The sequence below is a fragment of the Salvelinus namaycush genome, chromosome 20, assembly GCF_016432855.1.
Source record: "Salvelinus namaycush isolate Seneca chromosome 20, SaNama_1.0, whole genome shotgun sequence".
In the NCBI taxonomy this organism is placed as follows: Eukaryota; Metazoa; Chordata; class Actinopteri; order Salmoniformes; family Salmonidae; genus Salvelinus; species Salvelinus namaycush.
Genome location: NC_052326.1, coordinates 15732727 through 15758591, shown reverse-complemented (window position 1 = coordinate 15758591; position 25865 = coordinate 15732727). Strand labels below are relative to the sequence as shown.

The 25865-nt window shown below is 44.1% G+C and overlaps 1 protein-coding gene across 1 annotated transcript; it reads right to left on the bottom strand.

The window, feature by feature from the left end:
* Positions 1-237: 237 nt before the first annotated feature.
* Positions 238-3780, bottom strand: LOC120064903 (potassium channel subfamily K member 15-like). Its single transcript, XM_039015492.1, has 3 exons — positions 3498-3780; positions 945-1226; positions 238-575 (listed from the first exon to the last, which is right to left on the bottom strand). Exons 1-3 carry the CDS (start codon positions 3778-3780, stop codon positions 238-240), a joined length of 903 nt encoding a protein of 300 aa, XP_038871420.1.
* Positions 3781-25865: the final 22085 nt, after the last annotated feature.

Here is a 25865-nt window from a genome sequence, read left to right as displayed (position 1 = left end):
ATACAATGCAGAACAGGATACCTGTAAAAGCTACATTTTGACTGTAAAAATAAACAGAGAAGCGCAACCTGAAACCTGTAAATGCTACCTTTTTTACAGGAAAATCAAACAAAATTTGTTCCACCTTCAGACAATCAGTAACATCTCTGTCTGCACTGTATTCCTCTCAGAGCTTCAAATCAAAAGACAAGAACAAAGGCAACTTCAGTCCAGAGTCAGTCCCAACAATCCAGGTAGCTACACTGACTTCCTCCGTGTGTGAGGGCTGCTCATCCCCAGGAAAAGGGCACCGCTGCTGGGGGAGGACTGGGCTGAGGTGCCCCTGGAGCTGCAAGAGGCTTCATCCACCTTGTAGGAGATGGAGTTGTAGAAGAGAGGGTTGCTGTGACAGCCTGAGTGCTCACAGCGGGATGGAGAGGGGCTGTCACAGGCACACAGCCTGAAGCACATACAGAAGCAGAGGGCGCTGATGCAAGACTCAGGGTGCTTAGCAGATTCCCTGACCCCAGGGGTCCCCCTGAGCTCCTCAGATGGAGAGGGGATGAGGTTGGTACGACTGGTGCCTCCATCCATGGAAAGGGAGAAGTTGCAGCGGCTACTATGCCCATCCTCAGCTTCTTTCTGCTCCATCCCATCAACTCTGTCCCGTGCTGATGCTTCCACATCTGCCTCCTCCACCGCCTTCCCACCCCATGGCCTCTTAGGCACTGCTGCCTGCTCCTCTCCCTCCACCTCCAGGCTCCTGGTTCCCTCCTGTGTGCTGTAGGTGAGGAAGCGCAGCACCACCAGGTTCAGGAAAGCCCCGATCACGGCCAGCCCCACCAGGATGTACATGAAGCTGAAGGCCACATAGGGAATCCTTCTCTGGAGGGCCTCCTTCTTCTGCAGGGCCACAAAGTCCCCGAAGCCGATGGTGGTGAGCGTGATGAAGCAGTAGTAGTAGGCATGGAAGAAGGTCCAGCCCTCAAAGTGAGAGAAGGCTGCTGCCCCGACACAGAGGGTGCTCATGCAGGACAGGAGGCCTACCAGCACCATGTTCCCCATGGACACGTCAGTCCACCGTAATCCCATGCAGCACTTGAGCCTGCAGAGGAGGTAGCGGACTAACGTGTTGATCCTCTCCCCCATGCTCTGGAACATGACCAGCGTCAGTGGGATGCCCAGAACAGCATAGAACATGCAGAATGTCCTGCCAGAATCTGTGCCTGGAGCAGCATGTCCATAACCTGCAGAATATCATAGTTATGGACACATGTCAATTACGAAAACATATTGCTGTCAGAGTGCAGTATGACTGAGTTATTCTGCAATTACTGTGTCCAACCACCACAGTCGACTGTAGTTACTGCACTTTTATTACAGTTTCCAAACTGAAAACTTTTTTTGTAAGGGGTGTGTACATGGACACACAGACAAACACAGTACTCTTTAAAACATTTGTTATAGATATATAGATATACAGTACCAGTCAAAGGTTTGGTCACACCTACTCATTCAAGAGTTTTTCTTTATTTTTACTATTTTCTACATTGTAGAATAACCGTGATGACGTCAAAACTATGACATATGGAATCATGTAGTAACCAAAAAAGTGTTAAACAAATCAAAATATATTTTAGATTATTTTAAGTAGCCACCCTTTGCCTTGATGACAGCTTTACACACTCTTGGCATTCTCTCAACCAACTTCACCTGGAATGCTTTTCCAACAGTCTTGAAGGAGTTCCCACATATGCTGAGCACTTGTTGGCTGCTTTTCCTTCACTCTGCGGTCCAAGTCATCCCAAACCATCTCAATTTGGTTGAGGTTGGGTGATTGTGGAGGCCAGGTCATCTGGTGCAGCACTCCATCTTGGTCAAATTGCCCTTTTTTATTTTACTAATTCAACCTTTATTTAACTAGGCAAGTCAGTTAAGAACGAACTCTTATTTACAATGACGGCCTAGCAACAGTGGGTTAACTGCCTTGTTCAGGGCAGATTTTTACCTTGTCAGCTCGGGGATTCGATCTAGCAACCTTTTGGTTACTGGCCCAATGCTCTAACTGCTAGGCTACCTACCGCCAAATAGCCCTTACACAGCCTAGAGGTGTGTTGGGTCATTGTCCTGTTGAAAAACAATAGTCTCACTAAGTGCAAACCTGACGGGATGGCGTATTGCTGCAGAATGCTGTGGTAGCCATGCTGGTTAAGTGTGCCTTGAATTCTAAATAAATCACAGACTGTGTCACCAGCAAAGAAACCACACACCATCACACCTCTTCCTCCATGCTTCACAGTGGGAACCACACATGCGGAGATCATCCATTCACCTACTCTGCGTCTCACAAAGACACGGCAGTTGGAATCAAAAATCAAATTTGGACTCATCAGACCAAAGGAAAGATTTCCACCAGTCTAATGTCCATTGCTATTGTTTCTTGGCCCAAGCATGTCTCTTCTTCATATTGGTGTCCTTTAGTAGTTGTTTCTTTGCAGTAATTCGACCATGAAGGCCTGATTCATGCAGTCCCCTCTGAACAGTTGATGTTGAGATGTGTCTCTTACTTGAACTCTGTGAAGCATTTGTTTGGGCTGCAGTCTGAGGTGCAGTTAACTCTAATGAACGTATCCTCTGCAGCAGAGGTAACTCTGGGTCTTCCTTTCTTGTGGCGGTCCTCATGAGAGCCAGTTTCATCGTAGCGCTTGATGGTTTTTGTGACTGCACTTGAAGAAACTTTCAAAGTTCTTGACACTTTCCGCATTGACTGACCTTCATGTCTTAAAGTTATGATGGACTGTCGTTTCTCTTTGCTTATTTGAGCTGTTCTTGCCATAATATGGACTTGGTCTTTTACCAAATAGGGCTATCTTCTGTATACCAACCCACAACTGGTTGGCTCAAACACATTAAGAAGGAAAGAAATTCCACAAATTAACTTTTAACAAGGCACACCTGTTAATTGAAGTGCATTCCAGGTGACTACCTCATGAAGCTGGTTGAGAGAATGCCAAGAGTGAGCAAAGCTGTCATCAAGGCAAAGGGTGGCTACTTTGAAGAATCTCAAATCTCAAATATATTTTGAATTGTTTAACACTTTTTTTTATTACAACATGATTCCATATGTGTTATTTCATAGTTGTGATGTCTTCACTATTATTCTACAGAGTAGAAAATAGTAAAATAAAGAAAAACCCTGAAATGATTAGGTGTGTCCAAACTTTTGACTGGTGCTGTATATATAGGGGCCTATATTATTTTAGTCTCTAGAACAGTAGTATCTTTAATGCAACCCTTTATAACTTCCAGTTTTGCAAATAATTCAAACAGTTTTGCAAATAATTCAAATAGTTCAGCACCAGTCACTCAGCACCCGTAAGGATAAGCTCTAGGCTAGAGGAATTTTTTATTTTTACATGTAAAAACAGATTTGTTCTGGTTAGTCATACCAGTATGCATGGTTTAACTTACAGAGCAAAGAAACCCATAAAACATCGAGAAATATCAGATTAATTTACCAATCGTTGTGATAACAGTGATGGCAAAGTAAAAGGATCCCGCAAATTTCCACTGTCTCCCGGCGCGATGTGGCTCCGACTGTAGAACCACTCTCTCGATCTCCCGGTAGTCGTCCTGAGTGAATCCGTACTTCTTCTTCAGCTCGTTGCGCTTTTGTTCCAGGACTTTTTTCTTCGAGCTCTCGGTCTCGGACTCGAGGGCGTCGAACACCGCGGCTCCCACAAGCAGGTAGGATATCATACACAGGATGAGAGAAAGGGTCCGAATGTTCTGCACCTTCATCCTCACTCCGAGCGAACTCGAGTGGGCACTGAGAGGAGAGTGGGTGTGTTCACGAAGAGAGACCGGTGGACACGCCAATTCTGTTAGAACCAAGCGCGCATGAACTCATTCATCCATTCACATACCAATTAAGAGTGGTTCTTTTTTTTACACAGGCACTCCACACACTTTCCATAGGCTTTGGAGTTTGTGTTCTCATTTAGGCTCTACGAGTTCCGGTGTGTATAGTCTATTCTGAATGGCCCAAATTAAGACTGACAGGTGTTCATCCGAGTCCAAGAAGGAGACACGTAGGTTAGGCTACTGGGGTGTTTTTTTTTAATCTATAGCGTAGAATGCAAGATCCAGATTGTTCTTACGAGGCTACCAAAGAGCATCCTCTAGCCTACATTGCTCTCACTCATCTTTAACCGACCCAACCTCTAATGTGAGTAGGCAGCTTTGAAGATTATTTCAAATGATACCCTTATCTTTATTTTAACCTAAATTAGTTAAATAAACTGGGGGCCTTGATTGCATTGAGCTGGTGCTGTCCGTGATGCTGAGCCCTGTTTTGTAATTAATGAATGATGGTCAGTGGGATGGCTTCAGTTGGTGATTGCTGTTAAGTTCTTTTGGTTCTTATTAAAGGGGGCAAGGCACTGTGGAAACAGCTGGCCTTTTCATACTCTTCTCTCTTGATTACTTTGCTTTGTGAAGCGTAGCCTACATGTGTGAAGTATTCACAAAACGCTTGGCTAATGTATTACTCTGACTGATGAAGCATGAGCCAGTGGCAGATTTGACCTTTATAAAGCACACTTAGTCCCAGAGGGATCAATGGAGCCTTCATAATTAAAGCGGCAATCAGCAGTTGAAACAATAACAAAGCATCTTCCCCACCCCTGTTTCTGTAAAAAAGAAAAGCTGAGTTATAGGGCTGGAGAAATGCAACCACTCTTGAATTCATAAACAGCTCTAAGGAAAGGCTGACCATGCATGATATCAAAAGTATAGTTTGCTTTGTTTACAAACATTGGAGTGAAACAAGTTTATATTTTGGGTTCTGATGGGGTACGACAGTTGAACTAAGCTCATGAGGCATTTAGAAGTTATATTCTTCAATAATAAATCGGTACCTTTAACTAATTCAACTTGAACTAATTTAAGTCCAAAAATGGATGAAGCAACTGCAGATTGCCCTTTTAACTATGTGTGAGAGAGAGAGAGAGAGAGAGAGTCAGAGTCAGAGTCAGTCAAGGTAGCTAACCATGTGTGTATTTAATGAGCCCCAAAGCATCAAGACTTAAATGTCACGATTGCTCTGAAATCCTCAAAGACTAGGACATGAGGTAAATTTACATGGGTCTGATTAGACACTGAGACCATGATACAACATATAATTGGTCACGCCCAACAACACACTAGAGGTCAGAAGAATATAAGGAAATTATTATTACTCTGAAACAAGTCTAACAGTGTTTTTTGTTGTGCATACCAGGTTACATTTAAATCTGTTTTCTCTACTGGAAAAAGGATGAGAACAATCAGTACTATTTGAATGGATTTTGTCCAGTTAATCAGTTAATAACCAAAGTCTAAAGTCCTCTCCTGTCCATGTGGCATCTACATGCATAGTTATTATGGCAGATCACTTATAAAACTACAGCTTTAAAGTAAGATACAAATGATACAATAGAAATACACTGAGTGTACAAAACATTAGGAACACTTTCCTAATATTGAATTGCACCCCCTTTTTCCCTCAGAACAGCCTCAATTCGACAGGGTATGGACTCTACAAGGTGTCGAAAGCGTTCCACAGGGATGCTTGCCCATGTTGACTCCAATGCTTCCCACAGCTGTGTCAAGTTGACTGGATGTCCTTTGAGTGGTGGACCATTCTTGATACACACGGGAAACAGTTGAGCGTGAAAAACCCAGGACTGTTGCAGTTCTTGACACACTCAAACTGGTGCGCCTGGCACATACTACCATACCCTGTTCAAAGGCACTTAAATATTTAGTCTTGCCCATTCGTCCTCTGAATGGCACACATACACAATCTATGTCTCAATTGTCTCAAGGCTTAAAAATCCTTCTTTGACCTGACTCCTCCTCTTCATCTACACTGATTTAAGTGGATTTAACAAGTGTCATCAATAAGGGACCATAGATTTCAGCTGGATTCACCTGTTCAGTCTATTTCATGGAAAGAGCAGGTGTTCCTAATGTTTTGTACCCTCAGTGTATTGGCTTGTGATTCTATATAAAAACAGAAAATGATCTTTGAGCATTAGTCCCCAAACCCTCTAATGACTTTCTGGCTGCTGATGCCTAGGGAGTATTAGAGTTGTTATCTGATTTGCTAAGCTCCTATTTCTCTCCTGGCTCATCTCTTTATCTCTCTCTCTATATATCTATATATTTGAAAATACAGAAATACAGGCTGTATTTCTGTATTATGGAAGTGATATATCTTGAAAACGTGATTGCTGACATGCAAAACAATTTGGGACTATATCAACAAAATGCAGTTTTTGGGTGGAATTTTTATTTCACTTTGTGTTAACAAAGCCTTTTATATTGTGTTCTCCCCTTTATTTAACTCCACTTACTTTTAACTCCATATTATACGTTGTTTTATATTTTGGTTAGCCTTTTCTGGGACAAATTGAGTGTGTCCTCATGGTGGGTGTCTTTTGGGACACCGTTTCTTGTTGCTTGTCAACTTTCAGTGTACACCCCCATGAGTGTCTTTGAGAACCAGAGAAACACTCTTTTCACACCACTTCGATACAGCTATGACCAGAAGTTACTTTTTCTTAGCAGGTTAGGAGAATTTACTCAACAGGTTAAGATAATTAACGTAGCAGGTTTGGAAAATTTGGTTAAGGTTAGGAAAAGGGTTAGGGTTAGCAAAAATGCTCTCCTAACCTGCTACAAAAATCACTTCCGGTCATAGCTGTATCGAAGTGGCATGAAAAGAGTGTGTCTAGGGCTGTGACGGTCACGAAATTTCGTCAGCCGATGATTGTCAAGCAAATAACTGTCAGTCTCACGGTAATTGACAGTTAATTAACATAAACACATTTAGCATCTCCTGGCATGCACACAAGCCACTGATGCAGACCTTTAGAACATCTACATTTTTAAAAAGTCTAATAAATCCATGTAATATAGCCTACACCTTCAAAATAAATCTATAATTTATTTTAGACAGGTCTAAAGAAACATGATATGAGACAATGTAATATATTTCAGAAGAACAGAAAAGCATCCCCCGAGTTGTCCTTGTGTTAGTTCCTGATCTGGCTATCCCAAATGGCTGTGGGCTACACTAGTTACTTTATCAAACAAGATTTGCTTTGAATTCCGTGGCATTATTTTATGGTATGAAGAATACAATTGAACAAAGCTGAATAATATAGACAATATATTTTCTCCAAACGATTTGAGGGAGTGCGCACATTCATCTATTCTGTGTTCAGCGGTTAACAAAGAAATAGGTATTCCTATATGCTTAATTTAAAGTTATTCATGTAACTTTAGTTGTTCAACAAACATTGAGCTATATGTCTTGATTTTTAAAACATTGTAAGGCTGCATGATGCGACTCTAATGATGATTTGAAAAAAGTTGCTTGAAAGGCATGAGCTCTGCTTTGTTTTTTGTGCAGGCTGTACACACTAGAGGTCGACCGATTAATCGGAATGGCCTATTAATTAGGGCCGATTTCAAGTTTCCATAACAATCGGTAATCTGTATTTTTGGACACCGATTATGGCCGATTACATTGGACTCCACAAGGAGACTGCGTGGCAAGCTGACTACCTGTTACGCGAGTGCAGCAAGGAGCCAAGGTAAGTTGCTAGCTAGCATTAAACTTATCTTATAAAAAACAATCAATCCTAACATAATCACTAGTTAACTACACATGGTTGATGATATTACTAGTTTATCTAGCTTGTCCTGCGTTGCATATAATCGATGCCGTGCCTGTTAATTTATCATCGAATCACAGCCTACTTCGCCAAACAGGTGATGATTTAACATGCGGATTCGTGAAAAAAGCACTGTCGTTGCACCAATGTACCTAACCAAAAACATCAATGCCTTTCTTAAAATCAATACACAAGTATATATTTTTAAACCTGCATATTTGGTTAATATTGCCTACTAACATGAATTTCTTTTAACCTGTCTAGGACTGGGGTGCCGCTAGCGGCACCCCCCCCCCCCCACTGAAAAGCCAGGGCGCGAAATTCAAAAAAAATATTTTTTTTAAATATTTAACTTTCACACATTAACAAGTCCAATACAGCTAATGAAAGATACAGATCGTGTGAATCCAGCCAACATGTCCGATTTTTAAAATGTTTTACAGGGAAGACACAATATGTAAATCTATTAGGTAAACACCTTAGCAAAAGAGACCATTTTTTCTTTGTCCACCAACACCACTAGCTATCACCAATTCGGCTAAACTAAGATATTGATAGCCACTAACCAAGAAAAAACCTCCTCAGATGACAGTCTGATAACATATTTATGGTATAGGATAGGTTTTGTTAGAAAAATGTGAATATTTCAGGTAGATATCATAGTTTACAATTGCACCCACCGTCACAAATCGACTAGAATAAATAGATAGAGCAACGTGTCTTACCTAATTACTAATCATAAAACATTTCGTAAAAATACACAGCATACACTAATCGAAAGACACAGATCCTGTGAATACAGACAATATTTCAGATTTTCTAAGTGTCTTACAGCGAAAACACAATAAATCGTTATATTAGCATACCACATATGCAAACGTTACCCCAGCATTGATTCTAGCCAAAGAGCGCGATAACGTCAACATCGCCAAAAGATATTAATTTTTTCACTAACCTTCTCAGAATTCTTCAGATGACACTCCTGTAACATCATATTACAACATACATATACAGTTTGTTCGAAAATGTGGATATTTAGCCACCAAAATCGTGGTTATACAATGAGAAAAGTAGCCGAGCTGGTCAGAAAATGCCGTGCTCCATATTAGACAGTGATCTAGTCGTATACATAAATACTCATAAACGTGACTAAAAAATATAGGGTGGACAGCGATTGATAGACAATTTAATTCTTAATACAATCGCGGAATTACATTTTTTAAATTATCCTTACTTTTCAATACAGTTTGCGCCAAGCGAAGCTACGTCAAAAAAGATGGCGTCCTAAGCCACTAACATTTTTCGACAGAAACACGATTTATCATAATAAATTGTTCCTACTTTGAGCTGTTCTTCCATCAGTATCTTGGGCAAAGGATCCTTTCTTGGGTCTAATCGTCTTTTGGTGGAAAGCTGTCCTCTTGCCATGTGGAAATGCCAACTGCGTTCGGCATGAACTGGAAGCGTGCCCAGAGATTCACAGCGTCTCAGAAATAAATGTCCCAAAATCGCACTAAACGGATATAAATTGCTATAAAACGCTTTAAATTAACTACCTTATGATGTTTTTAACTCCTATAACGAGTAGAAACATGACCAGAGTAATATTACTCCCTACACTAATGCTTGGAACAAGTGCGGGTCGGTGGCCGCCACGCGCATGACGCAGCAAGAAAAGAGTTCCTAGCTACAGGGTTTTTTTATTTATAGTGCCTGTGATTGCGCAATCGACCCCATTCAAATCGTCATCACGTAAAGGCATCCAGGGGAAGACGTAAGCAGTGTCCGTATACTCATAGGAATAACATTGGCCTTAAAACTGACTCCAGAACAGGGGCCAACATTTCTGAAATCTGACTCCATGTCAGGGAAATTGCTGTAGAATGACTTCTGTTCCACTTAGAGACAAAATTTCAACTCCTATAGAAACTATAGACTGTTTTCTATCCAATAATAATAATAATATGCATATTGTACGATCAAGAATTTTGTAGGAAGCCGTTTCAAAAATTACACGATTTCCATAAATAGTGACAACAGCACCCCCTAGCCTTAACAGGTTTTAACTAGGGATATTGTGTCACTTCTCTTGCGTTCTGTGCAAGCAGAGTCAGGGTATATGCCACAGTTTGGGCTGCCTGGCTTGTTGTGAACTGTGTGAAGAACATTTCTTCCTAACAAAGTGTTCATTTAGTATTGTTGTAATTGTCATTATTACAAATATATACACTGCTCAAAAAAATAAAGGGAACACTTAAACAACACAATGTAACTCCAAGTCAATCACACTTCTGTGAAATCAAACTGTCCACTTAGGAAGCAACACTGATTGACAATAAATTTCACATGCTGTTGTGCAAATGGAATAGACAAAAGGTGAAAATTATAGGCAATTAGCAAGACACCCCCAATAAAGGAGTGATTCTGCAGGTGGTGACCACAGACCACTTCTCAGTTCCTATGCTTCCTGGCTGATGTTTTGGTCACTTTTGAATGCTGGCGGTGCTCTCACTCTAGTGGTAGCATGAGACGGAGTCTACAACCCACACAAGTGGCTCAGGTAGTGCAGCTCATCCAGGATGGCACATCAATGCGAGCTGTGGCAAGAAGGTTTGCTGTGTCTGTCAGCGTAGTGTCCAGAGCATGGAGGCGCTACCAGGAGACATGCCAGTACATCAGGAGACGTGGAGGAGGCTGTAGGAGGGCAACAACCCAGCAGCAGGACCGCTACCTCCGCCTTTGTGCAAGGAGGAGCACTGCCAGAGCCCTGCAAAATGACCTCCAGCAGGCCACAAATGTGCATGTGTCAGCATATGGTCTCACAAGGGGTCTGAGGATCTCATCTCGGTACCTAATGGCAGTCAGGCTACCTCTGGCGAGCCCACGGAGGGCTGTGCAGCCCCACAAAGAAATGCCACCCCACACCATGACTGACCCACCACCAAACCGGTCATGCTGGAGGATGTTGCAGGCAGCAGAACATTCTCCACGGCGTCTCCAGACTCTGTCACGTCTGTCACATGTGCTCATGTGCTCAGTGTGAACCTGCTTTCATCTGTGAAGAGCACAGGGCGCCAGTGGCGAATTTGCCAATCTTGGTGTTCTCTGGCAAATGCCAAACGTCCTGCACGGTGTTGGGCTGTAAGCACAACCCCCACCTGTGGACGTCGGGCCCTCATACCACCCTCATGGAGTCTGTTTCTGACCGTTTGAGCAAACACATGCACATTTGTGGCCTGCTGGAGGTCATTTTGCAGGGCTCTGGCAGTGCTCCTCCTTGCACAAAGGCGGAGGTAGCGGTCCTGCTGCTGGGTTGTTGCCCTCCTACAGCCTCCTCCACGTCTCCTGATGTACTGGCATGTCTCCTGGTAGCGCCTCCATGCTCTGGACACTACGCTGACAGACACAGCAAACCTTCTTGCCACAGCTCGCATTGATGTGCCATCCTGGATGAGCTGCACTACCTGAGCCACTTGTGTGGGTTGTAGACTCCGTCTCATGCTACCACTAGAGTGAGAGCACCGCCAGCATTCAAAAGTGACCAAAACATCAGCCAGGAAGCATAGGAACTGAGAAGTGGTCTGTGGTCACCACCTGCAGAATCACTCCTTTATTGGGGGTGTCTTGCTAATTGCCTATAATTTCCACCTTTTGTCTATTCCATTTGCACAACAGCATGTGAAATTTATTGTCAATCAGTGTTGCTTCCTAAGTGGACAGTTTGATTTCCCAGAAGTGTGATTGACTTGGAGTTACATTGTGTTGTTTAAGTGTTCCCTTTATTTTTTTGAGCAGTGTATGTAAAAATCGACCGATTAATCGGTATCAGCTTTTTTTTGTCCTCCAATAATCGGTATCGGTATGGCATGGAAAAATCATAATTGGTCGACCTCTAGTACACACTATATCAGTCACTCATTCAGAATTTGACAAGCACTTGATAATGGCTAGAATTTCACGGCGGCATCCCCTTTGTCTGACCGTAATGCACCCTAAAAAAATCCATGCCTTTTGCGGCCAGTGGCCGTTGTGCCCTTCTCTCTGAGTGCTGCGCGCTCCACACAGACACATCAGCGACGCAACTGCACGAGTCCTTATCCAATTCCTAGGTGCATATTGAAGATATTGGATAGATAACTGTCCACATTTACTTTTCGTCAGACAACAAGATGAGCAGGCCTAATGAACAGCAAAAGCACGAGCCTATGTCAATCTACTATTCCCCATAGTACAACGGTCGACCTATTCTATTCTGTGCGAGAAATAAATATTCCACAGTTGTGGGATGCGATAGATCCCAAATTAATACAACCACGAGCATTTATAAAACTTTTTTACACAATGTGGTTTACCCAACAGATGAGAACGTTTAGCTTAAAATGTTGATGAACTATTAGGCTATTTCTTCAAATTATAAGCACAGCAATGCACCCATGTTAATAAGCTATAAGCGCTAATGTTCCATTAGCGGAAAACACCATTATTAAAAGTGACTGCAAATGCAATTATGCATGTAATGCTTTTATTATAAAGGTGCATTTTTATGGTGAAAATTATCTTCCCCAAACTTGAAACTCACGTGCTGCTTATGCATGCCAGTTAGGCGCTACACCCCTTGTAAAGCAGATTCATGTGGTTAATTTTAAGAAGTTATTTGGCCACTTTAGTTGTGATACAAACCTTATTAAAACATATAGGCCAATGGGCTAGGCTACATGAGGTGTGCAACTATGATTCGAAAAAGTCACAAAAAAATGCATTGTTTCTTATGCTGGGCATCATTCACAAGTGATAATATATCATTCACAAGTGATAGGCTAATATTGTCACCCATCAGACTATGCTTGATTAATCTTGTCTTTATATATACTAAATAATATATGTGTGAAATTTGTTTTGATTTAGAATGGACCATTATCATGCACCTGTATCGATACAGGGGCAGCGGGAAAAATACATGTCATCTATGCACTTAAAAAAGTGAATGGAGGTCGCTTTTCCCCGTGGTTTATTTTCATGCCAGCCAGGTAGGCTATACTCCTGTTTTTAAATATAAGCAATGTGCTTAATATTAGGAAAGTTGAAAAATAAATATAGTAGGCCTAGCCTATAGAAGCTGATTCTCCTCTTTAATAGAGGCCATCAATCTGTTTTCTCTTGCAATTGCATAGCCTATTGAAATTTTGCACAGCATGAGCTCATGGAGTGTTTGATTAGATTGATTTGCATTTATGTCAGAGTGATTAGAGGGACAACAGAGTTCTGAGTACCAGGCAGTTAGCAAGTTTGGTAGGCTACTAATGACCATCAGCAGCATCAGAGCTTGGAGAAGCCTAATTACCGTGACTAAACAGTCACGTGGAATTTGACTGCCTTCATGACTCGTGAATGCCAGTGTGGCGGTTTTACGGTCACCACAACAGCCCTAAGTGTGTCCCTTGAGAACCCATTTTAAAACCCCACCTGTTTTGTTCTCATTTGTAAGTTCCTGATCTCTGTTTAGTAACAGTATTTTTGGTTTCTTATTGGGAAACGTAACAAGTATACAGAGACCCGTGTGTTCACATAATACACATTTTATGCTGAGTTATTCAGAATGAAGGGGGATCAGTAAGATTTCGGGGTTTGGATGATGGTAAAAAGGACCCACTGACTTTTTCAGCTCTCTCACCTAAGGCACTGGCTCTTTTCCCCAGAGGGATACACAGGTGTCACAGAAGGACACTGACTTGAACTTTACAGATAATGTGAGTATGCTTTGAGGCTTATTAACCAAAAGGGCAGAATGACAGACCTTTCATTCCTCTGGGACAGCACCTTAAGGGAGGCCTGATGACTGTGACCAAGTATTCAACTGGAAGGATCACAGCACAAAATAAATTAGGCTATCTGGTTTATTGGGAGAAATGATGAACAGACATGAAACAAACAGCGAATACAATGTAGGCTATATTGTAAAGTACAGCATATTAATTTATAGTATCATTTTGAATATGCCCCATTACTTTCCTTGGTGACTGCAGATGGAATTTAGCTAGATTTATAACTCAACATACTATACAACACACAAGTTATGCAAATAAAACACAAATAAATAAAATACATGTATTAACAGACAATTTACAACAAGGGACGAAAAGGTATCGTGCATGCAATTTCTAGACCACACATTTTGTATTGGTCCTCAAGTGCCCTATAACGTCAGTCCTTGAAATCCAGAGCTCCCACCCAGACCCTATACAAGCTGCCTGTGCAGATGTCCTGAATCATGACTACTAATTGATACTTAGAATTGGAGTGCCCTTCCTATGATGCTCTGAGAGGAAGGGTGGGAAAGGCTATGGCTGAAAATGGAGAACACTGTTCTGCTGGATATTTTATATTCTGGATTTGGCAACAACAAGGAACATCGATGTGATCAGTCAAAGGGTTCCATCATGTCAATATTAGCCTACTTCATGTCAATATTGTCAATATTCTCTCAAACCTTTCAATATCACCTGTAAAGACTCATGATTTACATATGTTGAAACCAATTGTTGGTGCAAAAATTGTTTTTTTACAGTCTAATGCTATTGTTGTTGCAAAATGGTTTTATTACTGTCACTGGTAATTTTCCACAGTCACTTTTAATTTTCCCTTTGCTGTAGAGTAACCTCTTCATACACCCCACAAATGAGTGATTTGTTATTTATTCTTATCGCTGGGCACTAAAAGCCAGCCAGGTTGAGTTCACCTGTCTGTTTAGGCTCTAAAGATCTTATCACACCCCTATCTTAGACACATAGGTTGTTAGACCTGGTTAGAACCTGCTTTTATTTGTTTTACTGATGTAAGGGAGTAGAGCTAAATACCCCTTATCTCTCATGTAAGCTTGCCTCCCTCTTTGAGGGTTAAGCAGCTCTTTGTGTAGGTGGAGTATATGAAGACTGAGTGACTTGTAATTAATCGAGATCCTCTCCGGTATATTCTGAGAATTCCTTTCCGGTGTGTCCTGAAGGTTACTCTCAGGGTTCATCCTGAAATCGTGATCTTCCTTGCAATTGCTCGAATAAACATCTTATTGCCGGCGCCGACAGAGATGGCCGCCTCGCTTCGCGTTCCTAGGAAACTATGCAGTATTTTGTTTTTTACGTGTTAGTTCTTACATTGGTACCCCAGGTAATCTTAGGTTTCATTACATACAGTCGGGAGGAACTACTGAATATAAGGGCAACGTCAACTCACTATCATTACGACCAGGAATATGACTCTCCCGAAGCGGATCCTGTGTTTTGCCTTCCACCCAGTAAAATGGATCTGATCCCAGCCGGCGACCCTAAACAACGACGTTGTAAAAGGGGCAAACGAAGCGGTCTTCTGGTCAGGCTTCGGAGACGGGCACATCGCGCTCCACTCCCTAGCATACTACTCGCCAATGTCCAGTCTCTTGACAACAAGGTTGATGAAATCCGAGCAAGGGTAGCATTCCAGAGAGACATCAGCGACTGTAACGTTCTTTGCTTCACGGAAACATGGCTCACTCGAGAGACGCTAACGGAGTCGGTGCAGCCAGCTGGTTTCTTCACGCATCGCGCCGACAGAAACAAACATCTTTCTGGTAAGAAGAGAGGTGGGGGGGTATGCCTTATGATCAACGAGACGTGGTGTGATCATAACAACATACAGGAACTCAAGTCATTCTGTTCATAATCAAATGTCGACCGCATTATCTACCAAGGGAATTCTCTTCGATTATAATCACAGCCGTATATATTCCCCCCCAAGCAGACACATCGATGGCCCTGAACGAACTTTATCTGACTCTATGTAAACTGGAAACCACACACCCTGAGGCTGCATTCATCGTAGCTGGGGATTTTAACAAGGCTAATCTGAAAACAAAACTCCTTAAATTCTATCAGCATATCGATTGTGCTACCAGGGCTGGTAAAACCCTGGATCATTGTTATTCTAACTTCCGCGACGCATATAAGGCCCTCCCCCGCCCTCCTTTCGGAAAAGCTGACCACGACTCCATTTTGTTGCTTCCAGCCTACAAACAGAAACTAAAACAAGAAGCTCCAGCGCTCAGGTCTGTTCAACGCTGGTCCGACCAATCTGATTCCACGTTTCAAGACTGCTTCGATCACGTGGATTGGGATATGTTCCGCATTGCGTCCAACAACAACATTGACGAATACGCTGATTCGGTGAGCGAGTTCATTAGAAAGTGCATCAGCGACGTAATACCCACAGCAACGATTAAAACCTTCCCAAACCAGAAACCATGGATTGATGGCAGCATTCGCGTGAAACTGAAAGCGCGAACCACTGCTTTTAACCAGGGCAAGGTGACCGGAAACATGACTGAATACAAACAGTGTAGCTATTCCCTCCGCAAGGCAATCAAACAAGCTAAGTGCCAGTATAGAGACAAAGTAGAGTCGCAATTCAACAGCTCAGACACAAGAGGTATGTGGCAGGGTCTACAGTCAATCACGGATTACAAAAAGAAAACCAGCCCCGTCGCGGACCAGGATGTCTTGCTCCCAGACAGACTAAATAACTTTTTTGCTCGCTTTGAGGACAATACAGTGCCTCTGACACGGCCCGCTACCAAAATCTGCGGGCTCTCCTTCACTGCAGCCGAGGTGAGTAAAACATTTAAACGTGTTAACCCTCGCAAGGCTGCAGGCCCAGATGGCATTCCCAGCCGCGTCCTCAGAGCATGCGCAGACCAGCTGGCTGGTGTGTTTGCGGACATATTCAATCAATCCTTATCCCAGTCTGCTGTTCCCACATGCTTCAAGAGGGCCACCATTGTTCCTGTTCCCAAGAAAGCTAAGGTAACTGAGCTAAACGACTACCGCCCCGTAGCACTCACTTCCGTCATCATGAAGTGCTTTGAGAGACTAGTCAAGGACCATATCACCTCCACCCTACCTGACACCCTAGACCCACTCCAATTTGCTTACCGACCCAATAGGTCCACAGACGACGCAATCGCAACCACACTGCACACTGCCCTAACCCATCTGGACAAGAGGAATACCTATGTGAGAATGCTGTTCATCGACTACAGCTCAGCATTTAACACCATAGTACCATCCAAACTCGTCATCAAGCTCGAGACCCTGGGTCTCGACCCCGCCCTGTGCAACTGGGTACTGGACTTCCTGACGGGCCGCCCCCAGGTGCTGAGGGTAGGTAACAACATCTCCACCCCGCTTATCCTCAACACTGGGGCCCCACAAAGGTGCGTTCTGAGCCCTCTCCTGTACTCCCTGTTCACCCACGACTGCGTGGCCATGCACGCCTCCAACTCAATCATCAAGTTTGCGGACGACACTACAGTGGTAGGCTTGATTACCAACAACGACGAAACGGCCTACAGGGAGGAGGTGAGGGCCCTCGGAGTGTGGTGCCAGGAAAATAACCTCACACTCAACGTCAACAAAACAAAGGAGATGATTGTGGACTTCAGGAAACAGCAGAGGGAGCACCCCCCTATCCACATCGACGGGACAGTAGTGGAGAGGGTAGTAAGTTTTAAGTTCCTCGGTGTACACATCACGGACAAACTGAATTGGTCCACCCACACAGACAGCGTTGTGAAGAAGGCGCAGCAGCGCCTCTTCAACCTCAGGAGGCTGAAGAAATTCAGCTTGTCACCAAAAGCACTCACAAACTTCTACAGATGCACAATCGAGAGCATCCTGTCGGGCTGTATCACCGCCTGGTACGGCAACTGCTCCGCCCACAACCGTAAGGCTCTCCAGAGGGTAGTGAGGTCTGCACAATGCATCACCGGGGGCAAACTACCTGCCCTCCAGGACACCTACACCACCCGATGTCACAGGAAGGCCATAAAGATCATCAAGGACAACAACCACCCGAGCCACTGCCTGTTCACCCCGCTATCATCCAGAAGGCGAGGTCAGTACAGGTGCATCAAAGCAGGGGCCGAGAGACTGAAAAACAGCTTCTATCTCAAGGCCATCAGACTGTTAAACAGCCACCACTAACATTTAGTGACCGCTGCCAACATACTGACTCAACTCCAGCCACTTTATTAATAATGGGAATTGATGGAAATGTATGTAAAAATGTATCACTAGCCACTTTAAACAATGCCACTTAATATAATGTTTACATACCCTACATTACTCATATAATATGTATATGTGTCACGTTCCTGACCTGTTTTCTGTTGTTTTTGTATGTGTTTGACGGTCAGGGCGTGAGTTTGGGTGGGTAGTCTATGTTATGTGTTTCTATGTTGGTTAAAGGGTGACCTGATATGGCTCTCAATTAGAGGCAGGTGGTTTTCATTTCCTCTGATTGAGAGCCATATTAAGGTAGGTGTTTTCACATTGATTGTTGTGGGTGGTTGTCTCCTGTGTCAGTGTATGTTACGCCACGCGGGACTGTTTCGGTTTTGTTTGTTTGTTCGTTTTATGTAGTCAGTTTTCCTGTTCTTGCGTTCTTCGTGTTTCATGTAAGTTCGTCGTCCAGGTCTGTCTACGTCGTTTGTTGTTTTGGTAATTATTCAAGTGTTCGTCGTGTTTTCTGTTTTGTTGATTAAAAATCATGTCTTATCACAACGCTGCATTTTGGTCTAATCCTTGCTACTCCTCTTCGGATGAGGAGAAGGAGGAAGCCCGTTACAGAACCACCCACCAAACCCGGATCAAGCAGCGGGACCACGAACAGTGGTCCACGAAAAAAGGATTGCAGGATTTCTGGAGTTGGGAGGAAATCATAGAGGGAAAAGGACCCTGGGCTAAGGTGGGAGTGAATCGCCGCTTTGAGGAGGAGAAGGAGGCAGCCACAGCCCAAAACCGCAGATATGAAGGTACGCGGCTAGCAAGGAAGCCCGAGAAGAAACCCCAAAAATTTATTGGGGGGGGGGGGCTAAGAGGTAGTGGGCCAAGGGCAGGTAGGAGACCTGCGCCCACTTCTCAGGCTAACCGTGGAGAGCGGGAGTACGGGCAGACACCGTGTTACGCAGTAGAGCGCACGGTGTCTCCTGTACGTGTGCATAGCCCGGTGCGGGTTATTCCACCTCCCCGCACTGGTAGGGCTAGATTGAGCGTTGAGCCGGATGTCATGAAGCCGGCCCTACATACCTGGCCACCAGTACGCCTCCTCGGGCCGGCTTACATGGCACCAGCCTTACGCATGGTGTCCCCGGTTCGCCTACATAGCCCGGTGCGGGTTATTCCACCTCCCCGCACTGGTCGGGCGACGGGGAGTATTCAACCAGGTAAGGTTGGGCAGGCTCAATGCTCAAGGGGGCCAGTACGCCTGCACGGTCCGGTATTTCCGGCGCCACCTTCCCGCCCCAGCCTAGTACTACCAGTGCCTACACCACGCACCAGGCTTCCAGTGCGTTTCCAGAGCCCTGTTCCTCCTCCACGCACTCTCCCTATGGTGCGTGTCTCCAGCCCAGTGCCTCCAGTTCCGGCACCACGCACTAAGCCACCTGTGCGTCTCCAGAGCCCTGTACGCACTGTTCCTTCTCCCCGCACTCGCCCTGAGGTGCGTGCCCTCAGCCCGGTACCTCCAGTTCCGGTACCACGCACCAGGCCTATAGTGCGCTTCGAGAGGTCAGTGTGCCCTGTCCCTGCTCCCCTCACTAGCCTTGAAGTGCGTGTCTCCAGTCCGGTGCCTCCAGTTCCGGCACCACGCACCAGGCCTACAGTGCGCCTCATCCGGCCAGAACCATCCATCTGCCCAGTGCCATCTGAGCCATCCGTCTCCCCAGCGCCGTCTGCGCCATCTGTCTGCCCAGCGCCGTCTGAGCCATCTGTCTGCCCAGCGCCGTCTGAGCCATCTGTCTGCCCAGCGCCGTCTGAGCCATCTGTCTGCCCAGCGCCGTCTGAGCCATCTGTCTGCCCAGCGCCGTCTGAGCCATCTGTCTGCCCAGCGCCGTCTGAGCCATCTGTCTGTCCAGCGCCGTCTGAGCCATCCGTCTGCCCAACGCCGTCTGAGCCATCCGTCTGCCCAACGCCTTCTGAGCCATCCGTCTGCCCAGCGCCTTCTGAGCCATCCGTCTGCCACGAGCCATTAGAGCCGCCCGTCTGTCCCGAGCCATTAGAGCCGTCCGTCAGTCAGGAGCCGCTAGAGCCGTCCGTCAGTCAGGAGCTGCCAGAGCCGCCAGCCAGTCAGGAGCTGCCAGAGCCGCCAGCCAGTCAGGAGCTGCCAGAGCCGCCAGCCAGTCAGGAGCTGCCAGAGCCGCCAGCCAGTCAGGAGCTGCCAGAACCGCCAGCCAGTCAGGAGCTGCCAGAGCTGCCCTACAGTCATGAGCTGCCCTACAGTCATGAGCTGCCCTACAGTCATGAGCTGCCCTCCAGTTATGAGCTGCCCTCCAGTCATGAGCTGCCCTCCAGTCATGAGCTGCCCTCCAGTCATGAGCTGCCCTCCAGTCATGAGCTGCCCTACAGTCATGAGCTGCCACCCAGTCATGAGCTGCCACCCAGTCCGGAGCTGCCACCCAGTCCGGAGCTGCCACCCAGTCCGGAGCTGCCACCCAGTCCGGAGCTGCCACCCAGTCCGGAGCTGCCATTAGTACAGAGTTGTCCCTCTGTCCGGAGCTACCTCTCTGTCCTGAGCTACCTCTCTGTCCTTAGCTACCTCTCTGTCCTGAGCTACCTCTCTGGCCTGAGCTACCTCTCGTTCCTGAGTTGTCTCCTCTATGTAGGAGGGGCCTTAGTGAAGGTTCCTGGACCATGGTCGGGGGCGAGGGTCGCCACTCAAAGGACGCTAAGGAGGGGGACAAAGACAGTGGTGGAGTGGTGTCCTCGTCCACCGCCGGAGCCGCCACCGCGGACAGATGCCCACCCAGACCCTCCCCTTGAGTTTTAGGGGTGCGCCCGGAGTTCGCACCTTGAGGGGGGGGTTCTGTCACGTTCCTGACCTGTTTTCTGTTGTTTTTGTATGTGTTTGACGGTCAGGGCGTGAGTTTGGGTGGGTAGTCTATGTTATGTGTTTCTATGTTGGTTAAAGGGTGACCTGATATGGCTCTCAATTAGAGGCAGGTGGTTTTCATTTCCTCTGATTGAGAGCCATATTAAGGTAGGTGTTTTCACATTGATTGTTGTGGGTGGTTGTCTCCTGTGTCAGTGTATGTTACGCCACGCGGGACTGTTTCGGTTTTGTTTGTTCGTTCGTTTTATGTAGTCAGTTTTCCTGTTCTTGCGTTCTTCGTGTTTCATGTAAGTTCGTCGTCCAGGTCTGTCTACGTCGTTTGTTGTTTTGGTAATTATTCAAGTGTTCGTCGTGTTTTCTGTTTTGTTGATTAAAAATCATGTCTTATCACAACGCTGCATTTTGGTCTAATCCTTGCTACTCCTCTTCGGATGAGGAGAAGGAGGAAGCCCGTTACAATATGTATATACTGTACTCTATATCATCTACTGCATCTTGCCATCTTTATGTAATACATGTATCACTAGCCACTTTAAACTATGCCACTTTATGTTTATATACCCTACATTACTCATCTCATATGTATATACTGTACTCTATACCATCTACTGCATCTTGCCTATGCCGTTCTGTACCATCACTCATTCATATATCTTTATGTACATATTCTTTATCCCTTTACACTTGTGTGTATAAGGTAGTAGTTGTGGAATTGTTAGGTTAGATTACTCGTTGGTTATTACTGCATTGTCGGAACTAGAAGCACAAGCATTTCGCTACACTCGCATTAACATCTGCTAACCATGTGTATGTGACAAATAAAATTTGATTTGATTTGATTTTGAAATGAGTTCTACCTGATTCCTCTAATTAATTTTCCTCAACACAATAATAACCAATCAACCAACCAATCAATTATATCATCAAAGAAAATATAAATGTCCTGTATACATGCAACTTATTGGAAACAATGCTGCCTTCCCTATTCTGTAATCTTCAAATCAAATTGTATTAGTCACATGCGCCAAATACAACAGGTGTAGACCTTACAGTGAAATGCTTACTTACGAGCCCCCAACCAACAATGCAGTTTAAAAAAATAAGGATAAGAATAAGAGAGAAAAGTAACAAGTCATTAAAGAGCAGCACTAAAACAACAATAGCGAGACTATATAGGGGGGGGGGTACCGGTACAGAGTCAATGTGTGGGGGCACCAGTTAGTTGAGGTCCTATGTACATGTAGGTAGATTTATTGAAGTGACTATGCATAGATGACAACAACAGAGTAGCAGCGGTGTAAAGAGGGGGAGGGGGGGGGGGTGCAAATAGTCTGGGTAGCCATTTGATTAGATGTTCAGGAGTCTTATGGCTTGGGGGTAGAAGCTGTTTAGAAGCCTCTTGGACCTAGACTTGGCGCTCCGGTACCACTTGCTGTGCGGTAGCAGAGAGAACAGTCTATGACTAGGGTGGCTGGAGTCTTTATAATGAATGTTGGATGAAGCCAAGCCAGATGGAGTCCATCTGTGCCCAGGCCTGCCTGCCTGCCGCCAGCCAGCCAGCCACCACAGGAGGTTTCAGGCTCTGATATTGTCAAGAGAAGGTTTTCTATAGGTGAAATTAACCTGGCTCAGGTCTGCAGCTGGAAACCAAGAAAGGCCTTGCTGAATCACATGAGACTTATGTAAAGATGAAAGGGGCCATATGATCTGGGATGGCAGGTAGCCTAGTGGTTAGAGTGTTGGGCCAGTAACTGAAAGGTTTCTAGATCAAATCCCTGAGCTGACAAGGTAAAAATCTGTCATTCTGCCCCTGAACAAAGCAGTTAACTCACTGTTCCTAGGCCGTCATTGTAAATAAGAATTTGTTCTTAACTGACATGCCTAGTTAAATTAAACTTTATTTTTTATTTTTAATCTGGCATTGAAAAAAAAAGATAATCTGAAGTACATTTAAGTGTATGACAGTATTTGTGGGCCTACCGATCATTTAGGACTAATTTGAATCCTTGCTCACCCTTGTTTCCTGCTGTCGCTGCAGTCCATATCAACATAATGACATAGGGGAAACATCACCAGGCTGTGTTATCCTTACATAATCATAGTGAAAGAAGGCTGCTGGATAAGTGTAGTAAATGTAAACCTACCCAGGTGAAGGTGTGGACTAATTCATATTCAATAAAATGTAAGTTAGTCAACACTTTCACTGGGGTAAGTTTACACTTTAATCTATACAAGTACAAATAAGGCCTACCTCTGTCTCGAGTCATTTTACCGAACCCACAGTGTTGTGGATTGGCTGGTTTTTATGACTTCTTGCAAATGCTGGTGGAGGCATACGTTATCAGGTTTCCACTAGTTCTTGTATCCACAAAATCTGATTTCACAGCCACAATGTCAGATTCCTCAAACACAAAGTCAGATTCTACCGCCACAAAGTCAGATACTGCAGCCACAAAGTCAGATTTCACAGCCACAAAGTCAGATTCCTCAAACACAGTCAGATTCTACAGCCACAAAGTCAGATACCTTAGCCACAAAGTCAGATTCCACAGCCACAAAGTCAAAATTGCCCATACAGAAAAGTAATATATGGCAATATATTTATATTACGTATATGTATTATATGGGCATATATGGTGGAAACATACATGTATCCACACATATAAGTACATATAGTGCCTTCAGAAAGTATTCATACCCCTTGACTTATTCCACATTTTGTTGTGTTACAGCCTGAATTCAAAATGGATTTTATAGATTTTTTTTCTCACTCATCTACAAGCAATGCCCCATAATGACAAAGTGAAAACATGTTCTTTGGAATTTTTGCTAATGTTTTGAAAATGAAATACAGAAATATCTAATTTACGTAAGTATTCACACCCCTGAGTCAATACTTTATAGAAGCACCTTTTGGCAGCATTTACAGTTATGAGTCTTTCTGGGTAAGTCTCTAAGAGCTTTTCACACCTGGATTGTACAACATTTGCCCATTTATTCTTTTCAAAATTCTTCAAACTCTGTAACATTAGTTATTGATCATTGCTAGACAACCATTTTCAGGTCCTTTTGCCATCGATTTTTTTATGTAGATTTAGGTCAAAACTGTAACTCAGCCACTCAGGAACATTCACTGTCTTCTTGGTAAGCAACTCCAATGTAGATTTGGCCTTATGTTTCAGGTTATTGTCCTGCTGAAAGGTGAATTAATCTCCTAGTGTCTGATTGAAAGCATACTGAACCAGTTTTTCCTCTAGGATTTTGCCTTTGCTCCATTCCATTTCCTTTTTATCCTGAAAAACTTCCCAGTCCTTAACGATTACAAGCATACCCATAACATGATGCAGCCACCACTATGCTTGAAAATATGGAGAGTGCTACTCAGTAATGTGTTGTATTGGACATGCCCCAAACATAACCCTTTGTATTCAGGATGAAAAGGTAATTACTTTGCCATATTTTTTGCAGTATTACTTTAGTGCCTTGTTGCAAACAGGATGCAAGATTTTGAATATTTTCATTCTATACAGGCTTCCTTCTTTTCAATTAGGTTAGTATTGCGTGTAACTACAATGTTGTAGATCCATCCTCAGTTTTCTCCTATCACAGCCTGTGACTATTTTAAAGTCACCATTGGCCTAATGGTGAAATCCCTGAGTAGTTATCATCCTCTCCAGCAACTGAGTAAGGAAGGAGTCGAACGACGCCTGAATCTTTGTAGTGACTGTGTCACGCCCTGATCTGTTTCACCTGTCTTTGTGCTTGTTTCCACCCCCCTCCAGGTGTCGCCCATCTTCCCCATTATCCCCTGTGTATTTATACCTGTGTTCTCCGTTTGTCTGTTGCCAGTTTGTTTTGTTCGTAGAACCTACCAGCGTTTTTCACCTTGCTCCTGTCTTGTCTAAGTTCCTGTTTTTCTAGTTTTCCCGGTTTTGACACTTTTGCCTGTCCTGACCCTGAGCCTGCCTGCCATCCTGTATCTTTGCCCCACTACTCTGGATTACTAACCTCGGCCTGACCTGACCCTGAGCCTGCATGCCGTCCTGTACCTTTGCCCCTGTTGTTGTAATAAACATTGTTACTGGGTCTTACGTGATAGACTGGGTGTATTGATACACCATGCAAAGTGTAACTAATGACTTAATCATGCTCAAAGGGATATTCAATGTCTGCTTTTTTTTTTACCCATCTACCAATAGGTGCCCTTCTTTGGGAAACCTCCTGGTCTTTGTGGTTGATTCTGTGTTTGAAATTCACCGCTCAACTGAGGGACCTTACAAAAAATGATGTAAAACAGAGTGAGGCCATGCAACTTGTGACTTGTTAAGCACATTTTTTAATCCTGAAATAATTTAGGTTTGCCATAACAAAAGGGTTGAATACTTATTGATTCAACACAATGTAGCTTTTCATTTTTTATTAATTTGTACAAATGTTGAAAAACATAATTCCACTTTGACGTTACGGGGTATTGTGTGTAGGCCAGTGACAAAAAAATCTGAATATGTTCTGAAGGCACTGTATATGTCGCATATACAGTACTAGTCAAAAGTTTGAACACACCTACTCATTCAAGGGTTTTTCTTTATTTTTATTATTTTCTACATTGTAAAATAATAGTGAAGACATAGTGAAGACATCAAAACTATGAAATAACACATATGGTATCATGTAGTAACCAAAAAAGTGTTAAACAAATCAAAATGATCCTGTTGAAAAACAAATGATAGTGCCACTAAGCGAAAACCAGATGGGATGGCGTATCGTTGCAGAATGCTATGGTAGCTATGCAGGTTGAGTGTGCCTTGAATTCTAAATAAATCACAGACAGTGTCACCAGCAAAGCACCCCCACACCATCACACCTCTGCCTCCATGCTTCACGGTGGGAACCACACATGCAGAGATCTTACGTTTACCTACTCTGCGTCTCACAAAGACACGGCAGTTGGAACCAAAAATCTCACATTTGGACTCATCAGACCAAAGGACAGATTTCTACCGGTCTAATGTCCATTGATTGTGTTTTTTTGGCCCAAGCAGGTCTCTTCTTATTATTGGTGTCCTTTAGTAGTGTTTTTATTGTTGCAGCAATTACACCATGTAGGCCTGATTCACGCAGTCTCCTCTGAACAGTTGATGTTGAGATGTGTCTGTTACCATTTATTTGGGCTGCAATCTGAGGTGCAGTTAAACTCTAATGAACTTATCCTCCGCAGCAGAGGTAACTCTGGGCCTTCCTTTCTGGTGG

Coding starts and splice junctions, on each gene's coding strand:
- LOC120064903 (XM_039015492.1), bottom strand. CDS start 3,780: ATGAAGGTGCAGAACATTCGGACCCTTTCTCTCATCCTGTGTATGATA. Junction 1,227..3,497: donor CACTGTTATCACAACGATTG/GTAAATTAATCT, acceptor GATATTCTGCAG/GTTATGGACATGCTGCTCCA. Junction 576..944: donor GGGCTGGACCTTCTTCCATG/CCTACTACTACT, acceptor ACTTCTCCCTTT/CCATGGATGGAGGCACCAGT.